This window comes from Epinephelus fuscoguttatus, linkage group LG18, assembly GCF_011397635.1.
Source record: "Epinephelus fuscoguttatus linkage group LG18, E.fuscoguttatus.final_Chr_v1".
Lineage (NCBI taxonomy): Eukaryota > Metazoa > Chordata > Actinopteri > Perciformes > Serranidae > Epinephelus > Epinephelus fuscoguttatus.
The window spans coordinates 23260649-23278080 of NC_064769.1; the positions used below are offsets into that span (position 1 = coordinate 23260649).

The following is a 17432-nucleotide window of genomic DNA, read 5'->3' on the forward strand; positions in this document are numbered from 1 at the left end:
TTCCGCTGGTGTTACACTATTATGTTCCGACAGTGGAGTGTTTGTTTTTGTTCCGCCCACAACTGTTGGCTTACTGTACACGTGAGGCTGGAAGCTCCTGCCCTGGTTGCTAATGTTGATGCCTTTATTTGCCTGTATAAATCATAATTTGCGAATGGGTATCAAAAACTGCTCAATACCTAAACAATCCGTTTGAGGTATTTTACACATTTTCTCATGTAAAGTACTTCAGCAAATAATTTTCAGGTTTTGATGAGGATGGAAATCCTGTCAACTAGAGTTGTTTAATTTTTGTCTGCAACATTTAATTGATATACGTGTCCATCAACGTAATATTATTTTTTTTTGTTTCTGGTTTTAGAGCTGACCACAAAGAATATAGATGATGCACTCCATGGTGCTGTCAACAGATTAGCTTATGCAGTAGTAATGAATAGTTATGATACGTGCCTAAAGAGATGTGGGCAACAAAATTATTTATTTATAAACCCTCCAGTTGGGTTGAATCACTCATGTTTTCATCCTGCCGGCGAGTCTTTTTGCAGCAGCGTTGATAAGTTTATTTGCACAACAGTTGTATGCAAAACTGCTAATATCTCAATACTTTTTGGCTATACTAGGATGCTACTTTGATATTTCATATTTTCTTTAAAATAACATTACTTTCATTTCATTTCAGTTAATTTATCAGGATCTCCTATAACTGTAGCCAAAGCAGCAGCTAGTCTTCATGGAGTTTTAACCCCCTTTACCTCATGAAGTCATACCACTGTGATAATCCTAGTCATCCAACCTGAATTTAGAGGGAACACAGCTCCTATGTGACATTTAAGAGGGTCTTAATTTTGAAACCTCACATCAGAATGTCCTGATGTTGTCTGAGTGATACTCTGAGGTGGTGTGCTGTCATTTTTAAGTTAAGGTATTCAAGGGATTTTTTTTGTTATTTATGACAGAGGAGGTGGTACATTTTTTGTAAGCATTATGGAGGGACTTGTTTATTTTGGCTAAGGGGAAGGGCATACGAATTGAAATGGTTGTATTTTGTATTTATTTTGCAACCGACTTTTAAAGAAAAACACATTTTCTGTAACAATTGCCAAATTACACCATTTATCATAGCCAGAAATTGTACATACAGAAATTATCACTGGATTTTCAAATTTTCAACGGTCCTTGGACACATCATGTACAACCAAGGCTTCAGTCAGAAAAAAATATAACCAAATATCAGCTTACAATAGGGATATTTCATTCAAAAAATGTTTTTATTGTTTGTGTCATTTAATATTTGGCCAAAAATAAATTGTTTGCAGTTACGAATATAAGCAGTAAAGGATGCCAACTGCTGTAAAACACCAAAGAAGAAAAATAACTCCAGGATTTCTTCCCCAGCTTTTAACTTTCAAACATCAAAGGGTAAGATTTATAACTCTAATAACTAATTTATGATGGAAGGAAGGTTCTGCATTTTCTGCCAGTCACTTAGGGAGGCTCAAGGAAATATATTTGTAGCTTTGGGGAGGGTAAAAAAAAAAAAAAGTCACACCCCCTGTAGGAGCCAGAACAGAATATGTCTTTAACCCTTGTTGTTTATTATTTGTTTAGGCTGCACACAATCTTTTGGTCACGTTCACTTCCAGTAGTAATTGGCACAGGCGTGGCTGTGGTTTCACATTATTTTATCCATTCATTCAATGGTGTGACGACTTTTTAGACAAAGAAGGTGAGTTTTTTGTTGACCGTAACTGCAATCGAGTCATCACATCATGTAAAATTTAATTTCATCCCGTTATAAATCATAAAAACGCATCTTTGAACTACGGCATAGATTTCTTTGAACGTGACACAGTTAAGAGCCTACTCAGCCTCTCAGCGGATTTTTTCATTGATAATCGTCACTCCACCCCCCTTCTCTGACTAGTTAAGAACAGTCCCTAATTATTATTCATTTTTTATTTATGTTTATTCATTTTGTTTTAATTTACTTATTTATTCACTCATGTATTTATTTAGTTGGTTGGTTGGTTCTGTAGTTATTCATATTTTTCATTATTTCTGATTGACCTGTTAGTGTAAAATTGCCCGTTGCGCTTCTATTATGCTTGAACCGCTCTTCTTTTCAACTCGCGCTCTTACCGTAATACCTAGTATAGCTATGGCTTATATGACCATGTATATGACCATCTTTTCCCAAGTGTTCGCTTTTCTGTCGGCTTTTGGGAGAAGTGTGCCTTCATCACTTCCTGTTGGAGAGGGATTTCATGATTAAGTTTCGCTTCAAGATGAACAGATTTCTGACAGAAAGGGCTTCCTGGCAGAAGCGCAGTGGTCAGACCCAAGACGTTGTTGGATAACCAGGCAAAACGGTAGCTATGTTTATGATTTAGCTACGAGCCGAGCCATAATGGCCAGGTTGAGCCCGCGTTTACAGGACCAGTTATTTGTCTTTTATCGGTGTGTAATATCTCTAGCTACTGTCCAGCGACGGCTGTGCTTCCTGAAAAGACATAATGTTGGCTAGCAACGTCAGCAGTTTTCATAGATGAATTACAACGCATCATTAGCGAGTTAAAGCTAACTACTCCATGCTAACGCTAAACTTAGCTAGCAGTGCGTTACTGTAACTTAACTGTACGCTTGTGACAGACAGTGCCCGTTGAGAGTGACAGGAAAGTAAACAAAAACAGCCTCCTAGATATGTTATGGTTCTAGTAACGTTGTCAGGTTTGATAATAATTGTAAATGCGATTTAAGTCCAGCAATGCTAGCTAGTTGTGTTAGATATGCTAACGATAAGAAGGCTTCAAGACACAGTAATGGTGTAGCTAAGGTTGGTAAACTAATGTAGAAGGAAAAAAGGCTGTAATGACTCTAGGTTTGTACTTATTACTGAAAATGACACTTGGTTTCATACCTTTAATTTGTTGAAGCAGTTTTATAAGTTAGAAATGACAGGACTTCTTATACTTGGCTGTCACTGAGGACATTGACAGTGTATAACTTATGTCAGACTAGTTTTCTTCCTCTGTGCAGCTCTTGCTAAAAGTCCATTATGTTTTCAATTTGTTCACTTAAAATTCCTTCATTGTGTAGTAATTTGGAAAGCTGGTAGCACTGCTGACTATATAGTGAGCTCAAATGGTGAACACTAGGACTGAACAGCATTAGCAGTTGGCTGTGTGCTAGTATTTAGAGAACTTACAGATTATGTAGAGCAGTTGACACTCACTGAAACACTACCACAAATAATATCAATATTGGACATAGTAATAATTCAGTTTATCCTCCTTAGATCCTGTGTTCTCTTGAGGACATCACATTTGGGGTTTACTTGACCTTATACTTCATTCTGCTTAACTAACATCTGTTGTCCTTGTCCAAACCTGATCACATTTTATGGTTGAAACGTGTTTATTTATATTTAATAATATCTATAGTTTGGTATGGTGACAAATTTGATTCATTTTAGCAACAGTAACAAGATGCTGTTAATTAGGAAGTACTCGTCTGAAGACATTGGGACTTTATCATCGTTTTGTTTGAGGACACTAGGACTTTACTGTTGTCTCATTTGAGGACATTAGAGCCTAATTAGTGTTGACAATGTTAAGTTTTTCATACTTATCGGGTCCTGCTGATCCCAAATAACTAGGAGCAATTTAAATGCATACTAAATAACATTTCAGGCTTGAGGAGAGTTCTTTTCTTTTACTATTTTACATTAGATAGGGATCAAAAGCAGAATGCGGTCCAGTGACATGCTAACCCCCCCCCCTTTGTTTAGGCTATGAGTGTGGGTGATGGAGGACAGTCAATGCGGGGATCTGGACTACCTGATCCAAGATGAGGACACCCTCATTGAAGGTGTCAGCAACCAAGTCTTATTTGTTGTGGTGCTAAGTGTCACCTTCCTCGCAGGCCTCCTCACTCTGCTCTTCAGGTAAATTCAAACCTAGGATGATATTTATATAACGTAATGTCACAAATGTTGACAGAAAACAGCAATTAATACATGTCTTTTTACCTAATCATGTACAGCTTGCCCAATAAATAAGTTTCACAGCTTCCCTGCTAGCTTTCACATAGGAGAATGTGTCTTTACAGTTAGTTTGCCCGATAGCACTGCTCGGCATTAACATTAATTTAACTGCTGTACTGTATTATAAATCTTCCGTGATTCAAATTTAGGCAGCCAGCACTGCAAGCTTTGTTTTACATCTCTTCTGTGCGTTGCCATTCCTTCTGTTAGTGGCTATCTTTAACTGTGTGATAGAAATGGTTTTTCCCATGTAGTTGTACAGTGAAACAGAATTCTGTTTTGTAATGCAGCTTGTAGCTGACAAAATAATACTGGTAACAAAACTTTGCTTGGTGTCTTCTATTAGCTTTCTAGTTAAATTAAAATAAAAATCATCTTGACAGTTTACTTAGCTTTATGTGCTGTTGTTACACTCATAAGTTTCAGTTTTGGAATACTAGGTTTTGGGTTTTTTGCAGACAAGAAGAGCAGAACATCCATCCAGAGAATCAGGAGCACGTTCGAGCCGTCCGGCAACAACTCCAAACAGAACAGGTACGCAGGCAAACACAAGTCAAGCCCTTCCACCTAAATATGGTTGACAAAGATGGCATGCAATCAACAAATCTGTTGAAATTATTATATCTTTTTTAATGAATTCACTGTTCGATCATAGTAAGCCTTGCAACTTCACTACCTTTCTGTTTTGGGCAACTACTTTCTATCAGACATCAACATAGACCTTGGACATTATGTGTCATGTCAAACAATAGAACCCAATTGTTTTCAAATACCTGCAAAAGTATCATTTCACAATTCAGTGCAAGGAACCAGTTTGTAAATCATATTGTGATCTGGAGGCCAGCCCTCCTTTCACATTTTTTAGATGAACCAAAAGTAATTTTATGCTAGTATCTTACCTGTATCTAACAACAAGGAAGCAAGCCTTAGAATAATACACTCTGTTATTGTATAAAAATGCGTTTAGTGTTAGTTGTATAGTGTTAGATCGCTGTTTAATTATTTAGGCTACAAAGTAGTAGAAAGCCAGGGATGTAAATTGAAAAGTGTACAGGAAGTTGCAAATGGGCTTTTTTTTTTTTTTAATTTACCATGAACAAATTCTACATGTTTAAAGGAAAAACTTTACCTTCTCTGAATATATTTTGCAGCAAAGTCTAGTTTTGCAGGATTGATGACTGGCTTTTTCTTTTTGATTTTTATGTTTTTGATTTCATTCTGTCAGGATGAAAATCCTCAGGCGGAGGCCAGGCAGCAGTATTACACGGACATGTCTTGTCCTGTGTGTTTACAGCAGGCTGTTCTGCCTGTGGAAACCAATTGTGGACATCTTTTCTGTGGTAAGACTGTTGTGCAGATTCCGGTCATGCAGCAAAACTGAACTTATACATTTTAAAACGGAGAGAAATTTTGAAGCAAATTGGTTATTGTCACTTCTGGGTATGTTTTCTTAGCTGTATTCTGTTAGCATAAGCTGACATGGCTTAGCTATAGATACTTAAAAGTCAGAATAAATGTAGAATTCAGTTGCAAAAATTAAAATTGATCAAAGATAACTGAGGAGTATATCCTCCTGAGACTGTGTATACATATGAGGACTTCACATTTTGGGTTTACTTGACCTTATACTTTTTTCTACTTATCTCAAGCCTGTTGTCCTCGTTCATGGACCCTTTTTTGCCATCTTTTGGTAGTAAGAGCACAATACACTAATCCATCTACAAACAAGATGGCAGCCATCTCTGCCAAGTCAGTCTGCAGCCGATCTTGACACAAAAGTGGGTCCAAAACCTGATCACATTGTGCGGTTAAAACTTGGTTATTTGTAATGAATAATGCTCGTAGTTTGATATGGCAACACATTTGTCCATATTTAGCAACAGTAACAAGTTTAGACACTGTTAATAAGGAAGTACTCATTTGAGGGCATTGGGACTGAATTATCGTTGACAATGTTTAGTTTTTAATACTTATCGGGTCCTACTGATCCCAAATAGCTAGGAGGAATTAAAAATGCACACCAAACAAAAGCTAGGGTCTCAGGAGAGCATGTCTAAAATACTTAAAAATTCTTTTATTTGTGCTAATGCTGGGTTCATGTTGTAAAGTGCTGTCTTCTTCCTGCATAGGCTCCTGCATTATAGCCTACTGGAGGTATGGCACATGGCTGGGTGCTATTAACTGCCCCATCTGCAGACAAATGGTGAGACTAATGTTGGATGTAGAGTCGTTAACCTGAGCTTTTATGTTATGTGAGATACCAGGTTTACATGTAGCTTTGAGTGCTGCTTGCTTCCAGATTGTTCATCTGTTAGGACTTCTTGTCATGTTTGTCTCTACTTCTAAAATACCTTTAATTTTGTTTTCTGTCACTGTTCATTTAAGTATATGCCACAGAATTCCTTTTTGTCATGTCTAATGTCAAGTTGTTTTTTCCTCACCCCTGTCCAGGTAACGTTGCTCTTCCCACTATTTCATGAGCATGCCAGTCCTCAGAGGGTCCAAGATGGCGAGGCAGAACCCCAGCTGATATTATCAGACATTAACGATTACAACCGCAGGTTCTCAGGCCAGCCAAGATCTGTGGGTACACTGCAAACAGATACATATTACTGCTAGAAACAGTTTTGTTGTCCTGTTACAACAGTTATTCAAATATGTTAATAGCAGTATCAAAACTTTGCTTCAGTATTAAAACACAATTTTCTTATTAATTTTTCTCCACACTCTGTAATCTGTGCCTTTGCTGGTAAAAGATACAAGCATGCAAATGAGATATTGACTTGTGCTGTGCATTATAATCAGGGGAGTATAAATAGAACTTCTCATAATATTTTCTCTCCTCTGTCTTCTCAGTATATGGACAGGCTGCGAGATGTGCCCACCCTGCTTCGTCATGCCTTCAGGGAGATGTTCTCTGTGGGTGGCCTCTTCTGGATGTTCAGGATTCGAATTCTTCTCTGCCTAGTGGGAGCACTCACCTACCTGGCCTCGCCGCTCGACATCCTCCCTGAGGCACTTTTCGGCCTCCTGGGATTCATGGACGATTTCTTTGTGATCCTGCTTCTCTTTGTTTACATCTCTATCATGTACAGAGAGGTGGTTACACAAAGACTGAATGGCTAGGTGTTGACTCATAAAAGTCGCCTTGGCTTGCTCGTACCAGAATCGGAAAGAGTGAACGCAGCATCTGAGGTGGACATTGACAGTTGATCAATAATGCTGGTTCTCTCAGAGAGGTTTACTTTGAATCCTGAGATGTGACTTAATCATCGGAGAGGGGTGAACTCTGAATGTTGACTCTGTGTATAGAAATCATAAAGGTTCATAGACTGAATGACATAGAGGCGAACAACAATACGGCATAAGGATGGCTGCGTCTGGCTCTATCAGACTCTGCAGTAGGCCTGGGAAATTGTTTTGGTCCATTCACTTGAACGACCAGAATTACTGCCAGCCAATTCTATGACAGTATTGCCAAAAGCAGGTATTTGGTCAATGTGCATATCATCATAATGGAGACAATTGTGTAACATAACGTGATCTTGAATGTACTGTATTAATGGCAGTGTCTTGATTATGTGCATTTAAAGAATTTGTTTTACTGGAACCACCTTACTGCGACTACTACAGCCTGTCTGGCCAATTAAACTGATGATGCACTTATTTCAGTAACCTATGCATATTCATAATGACTTGAAAGGCACTTTTCATGCTTGTGTGGAACTCACTGAATCATTTTACTCCCAGCTGTTTACATTTATTGATCAGTTGCTGAAATCTCAACCTTTCTGCATGTGTCCATGTGAACTGACGACGCACAGGACAACCTGACTGTTGCATGATAACTCCTCAGTTGGCAGATAATTGATCCTAAAAAGAAGGCAACCCTAAGGTGTCAAAGAGCACTTAAAGGTCATGTTGAATGTAAACTTGCTCAACTTGTGAATGTTTACTTACCTTGCCACTTAAAAGATAATGGGGAGTTTGGATGTTTGTCTTCTGTGCAGATCTTACAGTCTTAATCAGGCTCAGTCACAAGACTTTTTAGATTCTCCAATACATTTTTGGAACATTAATGTCCTACTTAACCTGTTAGTAAAAAGTTAACATTTAAAAATGAAATGTGAAGGAGTAGTTCGGATCTTTTGAAGTGGGCATGTATGAGGTACTCTGTAGTAGGTGTATTACCTACAGTGGATGACAATCGGCACATCCCTCGTTTGGAGAACCAGACAGGAGTACCCTCACGAAAGCTAAGTCTATTTCTGTGCTCTCATCAAAGCCACCAGACTCCATTGAGAAAAACAGTAATTATAGTAAGTCACTTAATAATAACAACCAAGGCAACAGTAGACCAGCAGCTCCTGAATTCAGCAATGTTACTGTTGTCTGATACAATTACTGTTTTCTCAGTTGTGCTGGCTTTTAAGAGAGCAACATAACAGTTTCAGTTCCCCATCTGAATCGCTGTCTGGCACCAAGGTAAAGTGGTCAAAATATTCCAAATATAGTGTACACTTATTTTCAACCGTTTCAACTGGTGACCCCTTTAGATTTTTATTACATTATGAGTTTATCACAAGAGAGGCCAAAAATGATTATGTATTTTCTGTGGAGGAAGCAAAGTAGAGACAATCAAGAGTCTTCTACTTGTAGATTTATATTTTTCCTGTTCCTGCCCCCCAACATTACTGCCAGTTCATGTGGGGTCCTGACCCCTGAGTCTGAAAATGGCTGCTTCGGAGTGGTATCTGAAACTGTATCCAAACCATTTGCTTTCTTGGGGCTCTATTTGCTGAGCATGGACTGGCCTTCATGTTTATGAATAGTAGAAGAAGATGGAGGCTGAGGCTCGTGTTGCAGATCAACAGTCAACTGTAAAATTCATTCAGTTTGTCTGACAGCCTCAGATCACCTAAAATGGGACCTTCAGTCTTGTGTTGGAATGTCCTATTTCAAGCTGCGGCACATACCGGGCTGTGTCATGCCTTTTCCCTGTCGTTATGGATTCGTGTCTCCTGTAGTTTGTCTCTGGGGCGTTGGAGCAACCGCCACCCTTTTTGTTTTTGATAGCCAATCTGAAGCTAGTGACAGCAACATGTGTTGTGAATGCATCTGGTGCTCTCCAGCTGAGAACTGGTTAGGTGAGAGTCTTGTCCTGGTGGGAAAATACTGTGAAGGCTTTAAGAGTCAGTGCATTAGTGTGATCTGCATAGGGATTCCCCCTAAAAACAATTTTGAAAACACAGCTCCAGTGTCAGTCTAGATACTCAACATCACTATTAATTGAGTTTGATGGTCATCTGATGCTCCAGAAAAATCTGTCCAAGCATCATACAGACTCTACAGTCTCTGAGCACAACCTCCCATCTTTCCACAGAAGTGAGTCAGCTGTGCACTTTCCCAAAACTTGGCTCTGACGCTTCAATAAAAGGGAGTAGATGAGACTGTTATTCATACTGTAGACCACCTCCATTTTGGCTGTAAATCCATGGCTTCATTTTTTCCTGGTATTAACGGAATATTATTTTAGAGAGCTGAAGATGAAACATCCAGTAATTAACAAGAAGAAGCACAGATTTGAGGAATTTAATTTTGTGTAGCATAATTATGTTTTCTGCTTTCCTGTGCTAGTAATTATCTCATGACCCCTCAAATTTACCTTGCTACCCAGGTTGGGAACGACTGCCCTTATTAACTATTTTGGGTGACTCCTAACATTTAAATGTTATTTGTGCTTACAAAGACCATTAATGTATTTTCTTTCTCTGCTCCTGCCACAAGAGAGCAAACCTAGATTACAGGTAGGGCTGAGTACTGTTTAGGAGATTAAGATACCAATACCCCTGAAGTGATATTGTTACCAATGGAGCACTGAATTTAAAACCTTTCGTTTCTCCTTCATTCAGTACCCATCAGGGGAATGTAAGCATTCAGTTGTATAAAATGTCACCACACATCACAGGTGCGTAGTATAGCCATACTTTATAACGTTTTGGTGGCATCTAGGCATGCTTGACTGAATATGTGTTGTAGCTGCTGCAGTAGTGGGCCAACCACATGTTGCATTAAATCAAAGCATGCTTGCGGTGATTGGCTGTGAGCAAAACCCTACCAAAAGCTTATTTTTTCTAGATCTGGATTCAGAAAGGGGAGGCATGGTGTTGCCGCCTCACAGCAAGAGGGCTCTGGGAGCTCCTTCTGTGAGGAGTTTGCATGTTCCCAGAGTTCTTTTGCTGCCTCCCAGTCCAAAGACGTACAAGTTAGTCTCTATTAGTCCCTATGGGTCAGCCCAGTGATAGTCTTGCAACCTGTCCAGGATGTACCCTGCCTCTCGCCCAGTATCAGCTGGGATAGGCCCTAGCACACCCACAACCCTGAACTGGATAAGCAGTTATGGACAATAAATGAATGGATTCAAAAGGTGTCTGATACAGGTATCATTTGACTTTAGAAGTTTTAGTGTTGGGTTGTTGTGGTCGATACCTTACAAGCAAACCCCTAGTGATACCTTATAGGTATCAGCAGCAGTGAAGTTGAGGATTTATGCAGGCACATGGGGTATACCCTGGCTTTTTATGGCTATTTACAGGATACCTACCCATCAGCCAAAAAGCCATTGCAATATAAACTAGTGTATACCCACTTCCTCCTCTGTAACCCACCCATCTTCCAAGATGGACACCCATGTCATCACCTACCACTGTACCACTGGGTATAGATACCCAGCCCTAATTAGAGCACAAAGAGGCAACACCGGCCCAAATTGTCTTTGTGGCAGTTAGACTACTTTGTGGTTATTTGATGATTTTTTTGTTTATTTTGGCCAAAGGTTTCCTCAGCATTTTTCCCTAAACATGAGGCTCTGTTTTGTGGAGGCTCGTTTTTGCTCCAGGTGAATTCAGCCCTGTAAGCAAGTGCCTTTTTTTGCTTCTGGAGGAGCTATAAGAAAATACACTGCACAGTCAACACCTTTTATGCGTCATTCAAGGCCATCAGCAAAATTTCTTTGAGTTTTTTTCCTTTAATAGTGGGAGTTTTCCTTTATGCGTTGCAGACTCCGCCCACACAGCCCTCCTCTGGCAGACGCCGGACAAGCGAAGCAGCGAACCCGACTATTGGCTGACGGATTGCGAGACACCCAGAGATCTCGGGAGTACATGAAGCCGACTGTTAACTTCAGGCTCTGTTCACCACACAAAGTCGGTTTACATTAGGTAACGATGACTACAACGGGGTCCTTGGATCGAATGGAGTTGTGTGAAAGCCTCCTGACATGGGTAGGTGATAAAATATGAAGTTTTGGGTGGTTCTTTCCACTGACAGACAGTTGTCCGGCGCCGGCGACGCTAGCTAGCATACAAAGCTAATGCTAGCTCGGTTAGCTAGCGGGCGAGCATTAGCATGCTAGAGGAAAATGACACGGGCTCCCGTTGGTTACGTATGCAGGCCAGCTGTTTGCTGCTTTAGCTGCTGATGTGTCGCCAGAAAAACACCTACACAGTCAAGATTGCAATTTCGGCGCTAGCCCTGTACAAAGGGGTATTTATTTAGCTAGCTCAACTTTCCCAATGCTCTTTTGTATCTTGTAACGAAGGGGATCAGACGGCAGAGACGTTGGCCTTGTTATGGTTCACCGCTTCTTTAGCGAAGGCTTTTTTCCTCTGGATTGAGCCGAAAACGCTACAGCCTGGTGTCTGCTTTGAGTCTGAATTCCTGTCATTGTTGACCAATATATCAGCATGTCCGCTTTCCCTTCCCCATTCCTCTCGATCAGACACGTCAAATACAGGGTAGCCTCCTTGGCTTGGATACATAACGTCGACGTTACCCTGGATGTTTCTAGTCAAAGCTTGCAAACAGATATCAAGTGGGAAAGGCACTAGGTTGCAGGATCACATGCTACCGATTGGTGCATGTTTACATTGTTTAATGCTTTGATAAACATAGAGCAGACGTGGTTCAAGTCTGTGAAAAAAATGCTGATGTGAATATGATATCCACTGGTCATACCACACATCTGAAGAGTGACATGAGTCCAGAAAAGTCCAGGATCTTATTGATAAGGAAAAGTGTATTTGTGATGTTTTACTCAGATGTCAGAACTGTGAATGGATTTGCTGACATGGCATGTGATGGAAACTGTGCAGAGGTTTTCACTATACACCAATGGCATGCATTAAATGTCCATAGTGCATAGTAATGTGCTTATTTACATGTAATGTACCTAATCATGCTTGAAATTAATAATAGATTGAAACTGAGGAGTAGGTCTCTCAGTGGGTGTGCTAACAGTGACATTTACATGCATCACTGTTGCCCCCTCCTCTTATTGTCACAGCTTGGCTCATGTATGGCAACTCAGAATGTCATTTCTTCATGTTCCTAGTCGATGTGGCTGGCAGACATTCCTCACATACCTGTTTTCTGTGAAGTCACAGCAGTGAGTGTGACTGATTGTAATTAAAGCGCATGAGATTGTACTGTATCTCTTATGGAACAGCAGTGGAGATAACGAGGCAACTGTGTCTGCATTAGTGCAATAAGAGGTCCGAGTTGTTTTGATTGAAGGGATACTGAAAAACTCAAAGCTCCGTCTAAGTAGTGGCTTATTCGTTATATTATATCATATAATAAATACATTAATTACAGCAATATAAGAAGCCACAGTACTAAGTTAGTGTATTTATGATTGTAGTATTTGGTCAGAATGGCTGTCTCATCCACATACATAATGTGATGCTCCCCTTAATAATATTCTGTTCAAATAAAAGTCTTCTGGCAAAATAAGTTCAGCATATCTTGCTTAACTTTTCTTTTAAATGTGATTTAACACGAGCAGCCACACAAGAAATGAATAGTCTGAAATTGCCAAAAATGTCAATTTAAAATGAGGGTGTGGGGAGAGGGGTAACCAAGATTACCATTATGATCAGACAGTCAAAGCTTTTGGTACATCAGTTTTTAATTCTCCGTCTTTTCAGTACCCAGTCGTTAGTATTCCTGGTTGTTCATCATCCAACCATAAAAGTATAAAGGACGTTTTAGGGATTGCAATCAAGGTATCATACCTACACCAAGGGACGATACAAAACTTCCATGTAACAATTTTCCTGGCTAAAATAATTGCGATTCATGATATTATCTTCATATGTTTGCTTAAAACTCTTAAAGTGGCACTAAAACATACAGGAAATCACTTAATGTGACATTTTGTGAAGAAACATATTTCTATTGTATCACAGATAAGGACACACATTGTTTTTTTTAGTGAACAACCTTTTTAGGGAAAAACAATTTTAAATAGCGTTTGCAGCCTTTATTTGCAGAGTCTCTTTATCATTGGTTGCCCAGCAGTCACAGGGTGCTGCAGGACATAATATTCTTGATTATCCAAATAATGGAAATTCACCTCAATTAACTTGTTGTGAGTGTTTTTTATCGCCATCCAAGATAAAATTGTAAATCATCCCATCCTGACCTGTAGGCACGACTCATTTCATGGTACCAGTGTGGAAAGTATATCCAGATGTCAGCCAAGTGCCAGTTAGTCTTTGACGTGACTTTAGAGTTTATCTGCTGTCAGACATTTTTTTCATCCAGTGGCTCTTGCCTGTTACGTAAACCCGTTTGTCTAATAAGATAACGAGATGCAAGTGATACATTGACATCTCATGACACTGTAGTCAGTCACTGGACAGAAAATACAGTTTTTCCTTGTTTACCAAAATCTTTGTGCCTAGAATAGTATATTTGGTATCCAAGAAAAATATTGATTTCAATAAAGCAGAGCTCTTGACATGGCTGTAGCTGCATAAACTGTCTTGTAATTACACATTGTGCTTCAATTAAAGTAATTAAGCATTTCCTACAGACAAGACAGCTTAAAAAGAATCATGTCTGACATTTATGGCTCACTCATGCCTTACACTGTAATGATGCGCTGCTTGCACATCACCAAAGCGACTAGGTGCATTGGTTGCATTGTGGCATGGTTATTTTTGTAGTACATATTTTTGTAGCCGAAACCACTTCAACGGGCACCACATGCACATTCACTGTTCCTCTTAAAGTTGGCACGAATGGCATTGGTATGCTGTTCTTCCTTTAGGAGAAACACATATAATCAAACCTAAGAGCTGACTGATGCACTGCATGATGCAACCCTAATGTGGACATACAGTTTAAAGGGACGAATTTCCACTTCACAATGATCACCAGTCCTAGTTGTGTGACACACACTTTTTCCACAGCTCGATAGTATCCTTTCCGAACTGTTTCCACAAACTCTTAGGTGTCGGTTTCCTTTTTCAGGCTGCCCTGTCTGATTTGTGTATATCCATAGTGTCAGTATTTTCATGGATATTGTTTTTGTTTCACTGGTTTAAGTCTGTGGTTTTTCATAAATGAACACACACTAATTTCTAATAGATAAGAAATTTAGTTGACGCTGAATTTCTCGTGTTTATATAGCCTACTATTTTGTGGCCCTGTGTGTACTGCCACGAAATTGTTGTCCATTGTACAAACTGTTTAGGCCTCATTCACATTGTCATTTTTCAATGAAGGTATTAGTTTTAGAGGACAATCCCCATTGTAATCCAGGCAGTGTCTCTTGAACGTCTTTCAGTTAAACTCCATTGAGCTCTCTTATCTGCCCTTTTATCAGATTGCTATGGATGACGTGATCAAAGCAGCCTGTATGTAATCTGGTAAGACCGTGGTACATGAGCAAATCTTGCTGAACTAGAATTTCAAAATCCCTCAGATCACATGATGCTTTGTTTCCAGATTAATTGGTTTTCAATCATCACATTTCAGTTTATAGACTTGGATTGGGCACTTACAGGACCTAAGATACTGTGCAGATAAAATAGAATAAAATGTTCTGCGGTTGACATTCTGTAATCTGTGATAAAGAATATGCTGCATAAGCAATATTTTGTGGTTGGTTTCAGAAGTGGTTGATGTTGACCTCCTTTTACTCGGCAGTCAGTGCTTCAAGGTTTGGTGATTAATATATCATAACAAACTGATTTGGAGGTGGTCATGATGACATGCAGGACATGGCTTAGCCCAGAGCTGTCTGAGAAGACTGCTGATGTTATAGCTGAAATCAACAAGTGAATATCTCCTATTAATCCCTTTACACTGTGGGCTGCAGGCCAGTGACCTTTGGCCCCAGAACAACAGCTCAAAAGTGTAGCACAAGGAATAAACGTTGCCAGAGGACATTGAGTTTCAACACTGTATTTATCAAATTATCCTAATTGGCAGCTTGATTCAGCCAGCAAAACTAATTAAAGAAAGGTTTTTATTTTTATAATCATGTTGATTTTAATAAAATGGTCCAGCTCTCATTGGGCGCTAGGACAATCAACTATCATCAAAGGCCAATTGACAGTTATGGCCATGTCTTAATGGACCTGATTTCTGATTGGCATTTAAGGCACTGAGTGTGACACAAATAATGAACCCCTAAAAGTGCATTTTGTGTTCCAGCAGTAATTAAAACAGAGCTGGCAAAAGGGGGGCTTCTTTCACAGATAGCTGGTGCCTGCACAGTGTCCTACACGGCATAAAGCAACTCACCAGCACTGCTCTACTGTGGCTTTTCAAGAGATGTCACATGGGCATATGTTCTGTTTGAAGGCTTTGTAATCCAGTGGTATGTGTACCACAGGTTTGTTGACCTAACATGCAGTCAAGCATGAGGCGCTTATGTGGCCCTGAGAACCTATTGCGGACAATACTTGTAAAGGGTGTAAAAAAAGGCACGGAGCCCTGCTAAAAGTGGACACGATACTGTCGGTCAGTCAGTCTACGAAATGCGACAGCTTTGGGCGTGTTGGACCCCAATTACCTGAACTGATCAGCGCCAGCTAACATAGGTGTTGGTTGATGTTCAAACCTGATATTAAGCTCCAGTCAAGGGCCACTGATTCATTTCCTCCTCAGACAGGCTTTATTACAGTCTGTAGAGAGCCGTAGACTGGTTGTCATGCTGCCATGTTTGGAGAATTGTGTCTGTCAAGGCCTTTGTGGGTCATCTGTGTGTTTGTTTGGGGCTCTGTTTTCTTTCCTGCCACCTCTTTCCTGCAGAAGGAAATGATGCAGACCAAATGTTGCTGTGGTGGAGAGCCATCACCATTTTTACCATGTTGCTCATTTTGATTTATTTTAGCACTGTGGCACTCCAGGAGAAAAGGAGTCATTTCTCCTGTTGCAGTGTCCCAGATAGTGTAATGTATAATTTTGTGTTCCTTAGATGTTTATAATGTGTTTTGTATGGTGTTTTCTGACCTGAAATGCCAATTTAATGCAACATTATTTGATGCCTATAGTTTCATCACGCCATCCGCTCTAATGTGTATTAAGTTACAGTGCCATTTTGCTTGCCAGTATTGTGTTCTTGTACGTAAACACAGGAAGTCAACATAGTAACCCACTCTATAAGATAATGTGGCATCACAGGAAAGCGTGTTTTTTCATTGTGGTCAGACCAGCCATTAAAAATAACCCCATACATATGAAGCCATACATCCTCTTAGGTCTCTAGTTTGTGTTCGTAAAGTTTCCTGAGGCCATTTTTGTCCTGGAGGTCACAGTAGGTCATTTTACACAGTGAGGGCACAGTGGTCACAAATGGCTACTATAAGAACTAACAAAGAATGGGAGTTGGGCTGAATTGAGAAAAGTCTCAGCTTTGCAGTCACACCTGATATATGCAATTCTAAGACTGTTTAAGGACCCTTGTACATGTATGCAGAATTTTAGATGTTAAAATGTTTTAAAAATGGCGATGCCACTTTTTACCCTGCCCAAATTTAGCCTAATTTTGGAGCCTTATTTAGCACCTTCCCAACAAGATAGCATGACATAGTAGACACTAATATATGTCTTAGGTCATTTAGTATTTTCACTCTAACTTAAAAACAGAACCTGTTACAGCAGGTTTTATTTGCTAGTCTGCCTAGCATCTCACCTTTGCAACATTCAGGTTCCCCTGTCACACCTGGTGCTTCTTCACATTTGTTTGGGTCAGAAATTTGGCCACTTTTTGTTCTCTCTGTACTCAGGCTTTGTTTTTAGCCCTGGATTTTTGGTGTGTTTTAATGATGACAATCATGCAAACACATAAACTTTGTACTGTCAGTGATTAGGGCTGCCCCAGGTTTTAAGTCGAGCAGATTATTATTATTTTCTTTTTTTTGCCAGTTACAGTTAGTGTGCAGTGCACTCCCGGGGATTTTTCGCTCCCCTGGTTTTGCTGCAGAGTGAGCGCTTCTCACTATCACGCTGCTCTTTGATACAGGCTGCTGCATACACAGGCGCAGCTGCATGAAGGAGGAGAGGATTTATTGTGTAAGGTTCTGAAATGACTTTA

The 17432-nt window shown here is 39.8% G+C and overlaps 2 protein-coding genes across 5 annotated transcripts in view; both read left to right on the forward strand.

The window, feature by feature from the left end:
• The first annotated feature begins 2127 nt into the window (after positions 1-2127).
• On the forward strand, positions 2128-8116 carry rnf170 (ring finger protein 170). Of its 2 annotated transcripts, none has more exons than XM_049603807.1 (7): positions 2128-2457; positions 3788-3943; positions 4501-4576; positions 5268-5382; positions 6172-6245; positions 6494-6625; positions 6899-8116. In XM_049603807.1, exons 2-7 carry the CDS (start codon positions 3804-3806, stop codon positions 7166-7168), a joined length of 807 nt encoding a protein of 268 aa, XP_049459764.1. In that variant the 5' UTR covers positions 2128-2457; positions 3788-3803; the 3' UTR covers positions 7169-8116. The 2 variants fall into 2 exon arrangements, with proteins under 2 accessions (XP_049459764.1, XP_049459763.1); XM_049603806.1 differs by having other exon boundaries at positions 2130-2369; positions 6899-8115.
• A 3028-nt stretch (positions 8117-11144) lies between these two features.
• hook3 (hook microtubule-tethering protein 3) overlaps positions 11145-17432 on the forward strand; it is a 31101-nt gene continuing 24813 nt past the window's right edge. For all 3 annotated transcript variants that reach the window (XM_049603793.1, XM_049603792.1, XM_049603791.1), the window contains exon 1: positions 11145-11325. In XM_049603793.1, the coding sequence (XP_049459750.1) occupies positions 11269-11325 (57 nt within the window). In that variant the 5' untranslated portion in view covers positions 11145-11268. The remainder of the gene's footprint in view (positions 11326-17432) is intronic.

Bases quoted from the DNA above. Each gene is read 5' to 3' on its own strand.
- rnf170 (XM_049603807.1), top strand. From the start codon at position 3,804: ATGGAGGACAGTCAATGCGGGGATCTGGACTACCTGATCCAAGATGAG. The intron at 3,944-4,500 runs GTAAATTCAAAC...GGTTTTTTGCAG, and splicing joins CTCCTCACTCTGCTCTTCAG to ACAAGAAGAGCAGAACATCC. The intron at 6,246-6,493 runs GTGAGACTAATG...ACCCCTGTCCAG, and splicing joins GCCCCATCTGCAGACAAATG to GTAACGTTGCTCTTCCCACT.